General features: G+C 43.7%; 1 protein-coding gene across 19 annotated transcripts in view; it reads left to right on the top strand.

Moving 5' to 3' along the window:
• Positions 1-10012, top strand: part of DEPDC5 (DEP domain containing 5, GATOR1 subcomplex subunit) — a 46661-nt gene extending 36649 nt beyond the window's left edge. For 15 of the 19 annotated variants that reach the window (XM_074606244.1, XM_074606238.1, XM_074606240.1 and 12 more), the window contains 7 exons: positions 250-358; positions 618-842; positions 4671-4840; positions 5796-5967; positions 7046-7106; positions 8198-8280; positions 9142-10012. In XM_074606244.1, coding sequence (XP_074462345.1) covers positions 250-358; positions 618-842; positions 4671-4840; positions 5796-5967; positions 7046-7106; positions 8198-8280; positions 9142-9437 — 1116 coding nt within the window. In that variant the 3' untranslated portion in view covers positions 9438-10012. The remainder of the gene's footprint in view (positions 1-249; positions 359-617; positions 843-4670; positions 4841-5795; positions 5968-7045; positions 7107-8197; positions 8281-9141) is intronic. The other 4 variants (XM_074606245.1, XM_074606254.1, XR_012589752.1 and 1 more) reach the window with 3 other exon arrangements.
• Positions 10013-10017: the final 5 nt, after the last annotated feature.

Raw genomic sequence — 10017 nt, forward strand, 5'->3', positions numbered from 1 at the left:
GAGCAGGGTAAGGGAGGAAGGCAGACGTCTGCGGAAAGGTCAAACGCAATTTCTTGGGGAGATAAGGACTTCCTACATTCACTGAATATCAAGAAATAACATTGCTGATATTCTTGTTAGGCACATATCTGGACAAAAAAATGTCAAGAAAGAAAATTATTTCCTTATGTTCTCTAGCAACCCTTTTGTGTAACTGGAAGAGTGACTTCTTTTTTTATCGTGTTTGCTCTGTTCTCTTTTTTTGTTCAGAAAATGCTAGAAGAGCAGCTTATTGTCCATGCATCTGGAGAAGCTTTACGAACCTTTATTTATGGCTTTTATTTTTACAAGATTGTTGTGGACAAAGAACCAGACCGAGGTCAGCATTGTGTTATTACAAGACTTTCCTCATTATCCCTTTGCATAATCACTAGCTGTACTTGATTCTTACGGGCGCTACAGCAGAAATGCGCTGTGGGAGCAACCAAAACCACTGCTCTAAAGAGAGCCAAAGAAATTGCAGACAACATAACCTATCTTTTTTTCCTTCCCCTTTTTCAGAAAGAACTACGTCTCTCTCTTGGTCTTGAACACTTGTTTCTAACTGCGATCTGTCCTTCCCCTTGTTTTTCGCTCAGTGGGCATGCAGCAGCCTGCTATGTGGCACACAGCTGCTATGGATGACTTCTCCGCCTTCCAGAGGAAATGGTTTGAGGTGGCGTTTGTGGCAGAAGAGCTACTGCACTCGGAAATCCCAGCGTTTTTCCTGCCCTGGCTGCCCAGCCGCCCAGCCTCCTATGCAAGTAGGCACAGTTCCTTTAGCCGCAGTTTCGGAGGACGGAGCCAGGCAGCTGCACTATTAGGTAGATGCACAGCACAGGTGACAGCTGGGGAAGTTCAAGGGGGATAGTTTGAAAGGGGAAGAGCAGCCAGCCAAGGGCATGATCTCACGTGGACCAGCAATAAAGCTGCAAATTTCATGCTGGCCTTACATCTGTCTTGCACGTGGACTTGTTGGCATATGCTGGAGGCGTGTTTCACTGGCTGAGCAGGCAATTTTTGCTTCTGAGTACTGGAATGCAGTAAAAAGTATTTTTAAAATATGCGTTTACTCCTGAATGTGATTCCCCCACGCCCCACCTCGTGTCATCCTCTAGAATTCCAGGTGGAAAATAATGACCTTGTCTCCTTGTGGATCCAGAGAGACTCTTCACAACCTGTGATGAGCATGGAGGGATTAAGTTATGAGAACAGCAGAGTAACCAAATTGTACCTAAAGTGACATGCCATGCCTAATGCTTCTCAATGGCAAACGCCGCAGTGAGATCCAGATGTGTTAGAGAAGTACTGGAGGCTTCTCAGCTAATCTGAATCATGACTCCTGATATAAACTCTGGGAAGCCTGGCTACAAATGATCCCTGCAGTGTGGAAGCAGTAGGGCTTGCATATGGAAGATCTTGCTGACAGGCAAGATACCATTATAATATCTGAAGTTTTGTAATGTGTGAAGTATAACACTGACTACCACTAACAGCCAGTGAAACATGCTAGCTGCGTGATTGACTGTGTTGCTTCGTCAGCTTTTTGTTGCATTTCCAGGCCAGCCTGAGTCACTTGCTTTTGTTCCTCTTTCCCTGTTTAAAATTACAAGAAAAATCATTGCTGTGGAACTGCAACTTCAGATTTTAGATGCATCTTTTAAAACCTATCAAAGATAAAAAGAAGATTCTGCTGCTCTCCTGTTTCATATATTTGACATTCTGAAGAGAAATGACTTGCTGCTGGTGTAGTATCTCTTAAATCTGAAGTTATGGTAATCCTTGTGTATTTCTGAAAGCCTTGTTTGAAGAGGAGCAGCATCAGAAATGGGAAAGCGTTAGGGACAGGAGGTCTGAACTAATGGTTAATTCCCTGAAGCCAATATATGCAGGGTATTTTTCCCTGTCGCACAGTAAATCTGTTGCCTTGGCTCATATACAACCTCGTTAGCTCAACGACTGGCCAGAGCTGAAGCCTGAACATAGGCTGGGGTGAAAGTATTGTGAAGGCTGGAGGCGCCTGGGCCAGATCTCTTGGGCTTTGATCTCTTGCTCACTATTTAGCCCAAGAAAACCACTTTTCTCGTCTCACAAAAGAGGACAGACATAGAAGGCTGATATTCAGTCTTCTTGCACCCGGGGAAACGGGCAATTTGCTAATTTGCAGTCTTTAGATGAATGAAAAATGCCCCCAGATTGCTCACATGCAGTCTGGTTAGTTATTCCAGGAATAATAGTTTCTTGGAGAAAGATCCAGTGTGGAACTTTTTTTCTTACAAAGGAACTGGTTTAATTGATGTTTCTGTGCTGTCCCTCTTCTAAACAATATTAAAAAAAAAAAAAAAAAAAAAAAAAAAAAAAACAAACCAAAAACTTTACCAGTTCATCTGAGGCAAGGAGCTTTACTAAATCCAGATGACCTCTGGTCCACGTGACTTCATTTGTTCCTCTCTTGGCTTTGATTTGGTTGTGGTTTTTATTTCTTCCCCTCCCCACCTTCCCTAAATGTCAGGCTGTGACATAAAATTGCATGCAAGCATTGGGAGCTCTGGAACAAGCTCCATGTATCTCTAAAATCTTTACCCCTCCCAATTCCCCTATCAGTTGCCCAGTGATTGTCCCCTTTCCCTTCCCAGTGGAAGTCTGACCTGTGACATACCTAATCTTGTCCCTTTTGATTTATAGCAATGCATGCACTAGCAATTGTAGCCGTGTACATAGTGTAGTCTGTGACTGGAGAATAACCTGCCTGCTCCTCTCCGATTTCCTCAATAAATCATTAGTTAAATACTCAATGGTACAAGACAATTGGGAAGCAGGTGAGTCCTCTTAATAAAATCAGATCTACAGAAGCCAGAGTTTATTCTATTCAAATTAAGGTATTTCTAATCTGAAGCTTCTAAATTCAGACGTATGGATATTTCTCATCAGTTTTTAAGGTACTTTTGATTAGCTCATCCGGTTGGACTGTGTTCCTGTTGCTTTGCCTGTGAATTACAGCTGCAGGCGAGGCGAGAGAGAAGCTCCAGCCCTAATGGGGAGTCTCCATTATCTGGAAAAAGGAACAGTGTAAGGGAGCAGGGAGCTCATTCTTCACAGAGTGCTAGTTCGGGCACACACTGGACTGTGGTGTTATCACTGACCTCTTGGCTAATGACCGACATCTACCTGACTGAGCTGCTTTTGCTTTACAGCTTTTGGGATATTGTTTTCCAACATACTTCATTACAAAACCGGCACCAGGGTTCATACTTTGTTACGAAACTGGAACCGTAACCTTCTAACCACAAGCATTGCGCTCACAGTGATCCTCCACTGAAAAGGAGCAAGAACATCACAAGATGTTGGTCTGTCTAATACCAGACCAACTCAGAAATTGCAGAGGATACATTTTTCCAAAATGGGATCTTAGTTACAAAACAAAACTGTGTGATGTTCTTCCATTTTTATTGGTTTGGGTTTTTTTTTCTATTCCTAAGGTGCAGTAGTAGCAATATAAAGGATTTTTGTATAACCTTGAAAACTGTCTCCAGCTAACTTGATGTAGAAGTGAAGGTGGAAACTTTTCATCTACCTTGAGGAAGAACTTCAACCACTGTTTTTTTTGTAAACGCCATTAAGCCATTAAATTATAAGGTCATTTAAAAGCTGACTATATAGACGGGTGTACATCTTCCTCTACTTAAGCGAGAAATAACAATATCCATCCCTCATGCATGCAATAAATAATAAGGCAAAGGTTTTTCAGTAGTAGTAATGCAGCCCTTTGTTTTGTGTCAATTTTTAACATTATAGAAATGTTAAATTATGTATTTGCCTAAGGAAAAGTTGAAAGTGACAACGTGGTTCATAGCAGAACTTTTGTCTCAAAGTCAGGAGACCTGGGTTCTGTCCCTGGCCTTGCTGTAGGACACCAGCCAGGTCACCTCCGCTTTCTGTGCTTCTCTTCCTCTCTTGCCTGAAACCTGAGATTTTCTTTCACTGGGGTGCTGGGCACAGAGGGAGCTGGGTCTTGGGCACTATCCCAGCACTTATTGCAAAGCAGTCGAAGGTATTGCAGTGATCCTGATGCTGCTGCATGAGCCTTGGCTGACTTCGCGTGCTTTTACACAAAGTGTTGGGTGTGCCGTTTTAGCAGTGCAGTAATGTGGGATATTGATATGGGGTTAAAGAAAGAAGAAGTTTAACTTCTGATCTCCTTTAGCTGTGGAAAGTCCTGGAATGCTCCTGCGCTGTGTGAGAGTGATTTCTGGTGAGGGCATACAGAAATACTGAAACCAATTTGGAATGTCTTGGTATGAAGGAGCTGAGGTTGTCTAGCCATATTTAATTATGGCACCAGTCGCTTATTGATTAGCTGCTTGACTCTTGGTTCTGTCTCATTATTGCGGCTGACGTGTCTTTTGACTGCTTGGGGAGGTAATTCTGTGACACCGACCCCTGATATGGATAATACTTACGTTTTTTGTCTTTTGTGATCTGGATGAGCAGCATTCTGGGACTATTCCGCTAGCCCAAAAAATATTTGGGGAGGAGAGGGAGGACAAATTCATTTCAAATAGCTTGTCTTGTTCCTTCTGTTCTCTTCATCCTGTCTCTCACCCTCTCTTTAACGCATCTTTTAAATATACCCCTATTCCTTGGCTGCGTAGCTGCCACAGTGCCTGAGCAACGGACAGTGACGCTGGATGTGGATGTGAATAACCGCACTGACCGTTTGGAGTGGTGCAGTTGTTATTACCACGGCAATTTCTCCCTCAATGCTGCCTTTGAAATCAAGTTACACTGGATGGCAGTGACTGCAGCTGTTCTTTTTGAGATGGTAAGAGTCCCCGTGTTCCGGGTGGCTGCAGCGATGTCCGTCTGACCTCTCCGTCCCTTAGACTACTGGGGACATTGGCATGTGAAGCATTAGGGGAGAGACAGTGGGTTGGATCTGCCCTTATTTCCATAAGTAATTTGTACTGATGGTCGTTAGCATTGCTGCATCTGGTCATCCTTTATCATGCTATCTATAGTCATTCTGTGTGCAGGATAGTGTTCTGCTTTTAGTGGGTTTCATGCAGAGTGTGCAGAGATCAGAACAGGTCGAGGTGACATTTAAGTCTCCCTTAGCTGGACCTGAGCTGGTCTTTGGAAAGGAATCTAGTTCACATTGCATTCCTTCTCTCCCCAAGCCTGAAAACTTTAAATCTCAGTGGAATTGCTTGCATGACAGGGCTCTTCCAGGCAATGTGTTCTTCCTGTTCAGCAATGCTTTTTAGCTTTTATTAAAAAAAAGCGAAAAAACAAAACCAATCTTGCTGAAAACATCTCGAATTGAAAATGCAAGCGGTTTGTGTCATTTTTTTAAATTAATTTTTATATTTTTTTGTGTGCTTTATTTTCCCTTTTGTAGCTTCTGCAGGTTTTACCACACCCAACCGAATAGCACTAGGTGATTGTTTTTTGCTTTTATTTAAAATCTATTGCACTGTTCCAGTAAAGCAGCAGTGCTTAGCCACTGATGATAAGTAGGCTGAATCAGTTCCTGAAAAATGTCCTATTTTAAAGTGCTTTCTGATTGATGTGGCACTTAAAAAAGGAAAGCCTGGTGTCTTGTGCTTGTACTGCTTTGCTTACAAGGAGGCTTATGTGCTTGCCATGCAAAGCAAGCTGAGCCCGTGGAGAACTGAGCGTCTGATCTATTCTCGGGGAATGAGTTGCTCCTATGCACATAAGTGCCCTTCTTCAGCGTGACATATGTGGTATGATTCATTGTCTGAATCTTTTCTCAGGTTCAGGGTTGGCATCGGAAAGCCACGTCCTGTGGTTTCTTGCTAGTTCCAGTCTTGGAAGGCCCGTTTGCGTTGCCCAGTTACTTATACGGAGACCCACTTCGAGCTCAGTTGTTCATCCCACTCAATGTTAGCTGCTTGTTGAAGGAGGGTAGTGAGCATTTGTTTGATGGTAAGAAATGTTCTTTGTTTTACCCCTTGGTATGCTTTTTTGCAAATGGGTCCCTTCTGGTATGAAGAACCTCATTTACCAGACATGCATTAGCTGGATGAAGGGTCTTTTTTTACATTTCAGCAGCTGCCTTCAGGAAGGTGGTGCTGGGAGGAAGCCGTGCTGGCGGCTAATCAGCAGGCAACAGTGTATGAAGTTGGCAGCAAGAAGTGCCAAGGCAGGGGAAAGGTTGTCTCCCAAGTGATCTTTTTTTGCCATAATGTTGCATACCGTTACAGACCCCATATCAAGCGGTTACTGTGAGGTGATGCTCTACTGTGAGAGTCTGTTGTGCTGGTGGACCCTGCCCATAGCTGCTCTGCATTTGTATCCTGCATTTGTTTATTCTCCTTGGTGAGATTAGGCTTTCACGACTGCCATCCTCTTTTTTTTGTTGCCATGGTTACATTCACGGTAAGAGTGTTTGCACATGAGATTAAGAGCTAGAAACTGCAATCTCCTCTTCTGTGAAGTGACCTCGCCCTTTTGAGAGATACTGTTGTGGAAGCTGAAAGATCAGAGAACTCTGTCCCCTTGCAGAGAGAGGCAAGATTGCGTTGTGAGAAGGGACAAGTAGCAAAAGGCTCTGTTTTAAAATAGCAAAGATGATAATTTTCTTTATTTTCATTAACCCTTGACCCAGTGTCCAGGTATAAATGTAAAATGATTAGTGACAAATCCATATGCTCTGAGGTCACTGTAGCCCCGCTGACTTTGAACTAAGTATTTTCAGAGCGCTCTGTGGTGGTACACAGCAGCCCACTCTTCTTCCTTGCCCCCTCCCACACTCCCCATTACGTTCGTCTCCATCTCGAGAGACACAAAAGCTAAATTCAGGAATGAATCTGCTACTGGAGTGTACAAGACATATCTCTAATAAGATGGCATTCAAGGGACAGCTGACAGAAAAAAGTGTGACTGAAAGAAATGACTAGGAAAAACAAAGTGCACAGAGGTCTTCTGAGGAAAACTGAAGTCTTGAAAAAGAAGGAAATTAAGTGGCTTTACTAGGTAATTGTTACCTTTTTGTTTGTTTCAGGCTTTGAACCAGAAACATACTGGGACCGTATGCATCTCCTCCAGGAAGCAATAGCATACAGGTACGTACAGATTGGAATGGCTGGAAGGTTCATGTCTTCCTGGATAGTGTGGGATGAAGACCTGTGCTGAGCAGTCACTCCTGAGTCGTGTGGGTTCTGTCCCGTCTGCCTCCTTGAAGTCTGCTTGCGGATTATTAAACTAAAATACAACTAGAATGTCTGGAGGTGGTTCGGTGGGCACAAGGGGCAGGTAGATGGTTTGCTAATGAGTGACAGACTATACTCCTAGCAAGGGCATTGCCTTTGGAAGGCGCCCTGTTATTCCAAGTTAGAAGCGGATAGACCGTGAATGGATTTCTTTCTGAGAAGGGACAGTTCACGTGTACTTAACGCAGTCTTGAACTGGATGACGACCAATGGTTGACGGTAGGCAGGGGACTGGGTTGTGCGCTGTACGTAGGAGGTTGGGCCCAGTTTAAGAAGGAATTGTTGGAAACTTTGAATACTATCTAGCCTTACCCATTTGTCTGCTTGAGCTGCCAGTTTGTTTCATGGTGTTGCTGCCAAAGTCTTTTTCATGATAGAGAGACTGCTTTTTGTAATGGACTTTAGCATGGAAATAAGCTTTCATTAGCTTAGAAAGCAGAAGAGGCACAAGTATTCTCCAAACAGCAAAGAACTGTCAGGTGAGCTGCTTAAGTTCTGTGTGGAATATTGCCCAGCATGGGAAAAAAAAAAAAGGTGTTATAGCTTGAGACATTCCCAAGGAATGTCTGTCTTGACTATTGCTCTTCCCTCGTTCATGTGCAGCTGCCCCGTTTTAGCAGAGACTGCCCAGTGCCCTCCCAAACTGAGCTGCTGGCGCTCTTGTTTCCGGTATGAGTTAGGACAGAGCAGTGTGGAGTTACGAGCTTTCACACTCTGCCTGGCAGGGGCGGAGGATATTTGGAGAAGCTCGGCTCTCTTCATCCCTTTCCCCCTTGCCTTCAGGCCGTAAGAAAAGGGAGCCTTTGTGTTATGCAAGGTTTTCCCTGGTGCCCCTGCCTTGGGCTGAAGAAGTCCTGGCTGGAGTGGCTCTTCTGTTTTTTGGTTGGTTCTGGTTTTTTGTTTTGTTTTGTTTTTTTTAATTCCCCTGGTGTTTGTTTCTCCAGATTTGGATTTGTGCAAGATAAATACTCAGCCTCTGCGTTCAACTTCCCAGCTGAGAACAAGCCCCAGTATATCCATGTCACAGGTGAGCAGTATTTGGCAGGCACTGGGGCAAGGAGGTGGCTCTTATAAAAAAAAAAAAAACTGTTTTACATGCAGTGTGTGTTTTGTGTCAGTGATGTCGGTCCTCATTATGTCCCTTAATCAGATGACAAGTAGCTGTATCAGCCAACACAAAGCAGAAAACTGTAGAGGCAGTAGGAAAAGCAGAAGGCATTGCTGCTAATCAATGGCATTGGTTTGAAATCTTGCTTTATTGTGTCTCTGAAACTTTTCTTTCCAGGAGATGGAGAAATAAAGTAAAATAAGGCAGAGCTTATTCCAAATGCAGTGTAAATAAATGTGTATCTAGAAGCTAGAAGGAAGGAAAAGTGTTGGGACAAGTCAGTGCTTCATTCTCTTGCTTGAGGTCAGTTGTAGATGCATCTCTACCCATACACGCTGTGTGGGAGATAAAGCATTTAGGATACGCTTGCTCTCATTATTATTTTTCATAAATGTTTGTGATCTGTCAGCACTTCTAAGCTCCATGCATGGCATATTACAGTTCAGAGGGATTGCTGAGATGTGAAGACAGTGACAGGAATAAAGCATTTGGAAAATTGCAGAAGCGAATGGAAACTGATGTAAAGTTAGAAAGATGGCTCAGAGCCTATGTCATTGTTTTATTCCCTTCTACCAAGAGAAAGGCGAGACAGAGTGTGCTCTCTCCCAGTGTTGTTATTTGCTTGTAAAAGCGAAGGAGGAAAAGTGTATCCCATTTTATCTTGCTAAAAGGCAATTAAATGCAACTCAGTCCAGTTTCCTTTTCAGAATTTAATGAGTGAGCTGCCAGTCGTAGGGACTTAGGTCTGCCTAAGGCTAAAGTCCTGTCTGTTTCCTCCAGGGACAGTGTTTTTGCAGCTACCATATTCCAAACGGAAATTTTCTTGTGGGCAGCAGCGACGCCGGCGCAACTCCACCAGCTCCACCAACCAGAACATGTTTTGTGAAGAGCGCATTGGGTACAACTGGGCCTACAACACCATGCTGACGAAAACGTGGCGGTCCAGTGCCACTGGGGATGAGAAGTTTGCTGATCGGTTGCTGAAAGACTTTACAGACTTCTGTTGGAACAAAGATAGCCGGCTTGTCTTGTTCTGGAGTGACTGTCTAGATAAGATGCATGCTAGTGCTCCGTGAGATAGGGTTGTGTCTCTGAGGGAGACAGCTAGAAGTTTTACCCTGGGGCAAGAAACTAGAGGTGAAGGATGACTGGAAAAGAGCCTCTGGATTCATCTTGAGGCTCCAGGGGGACCTGACCAATGTTGCTGTTGATATTCAACAAAATTTGATTAAGCCCTTGGAAAAAGAATCTGAGCTCTTTGGCTTGCCAATATCTGTCACCTGACCTCAGCATGGTTTCTAGTATCTGCAGTCCTTGATTGCCAAAACTTCAGTTAGAGCAGAGGTAAAGGAGGGAGTGCGCAAATAGTTTTCAAGGGCGGTTAGATTCAGCACAGTGCGATGGCAGCAGCTTACTGTCACTGGAAATGACCAGTGCCATTTGCATCTGATGTGCCTGACGGCAGCCTGCCTCTTTCCTTTTGAGGTGTACCTGGTTGTGTGAATATGTAAGATAAAATGTGAGACACTTGTTAAATTTCATACATGTAAATAAGTAAAAATGCAGCAAATTAAGAGACCTGATGTTTTGTTGTAACTCCAGACAGCAATACAGAATTGGGGAGTAAAGGAGAGTAATTGCCAAAAGGAAATACCG

The sequence above is a fragment of the Larus michahellis genome, chromosome 13 (genome assembly GCF_964199755.1).
Source record: "Larus michahellis chromosome 13, bLarMic1.1, whole genome shotgun sequence".
In the NCBI taxonomy this organism is placed as follows: Eukaryota; Metazoa; Chordata; class Aves; order Charadriiformes; family Laridae; genus Larus; species Larus michahellis.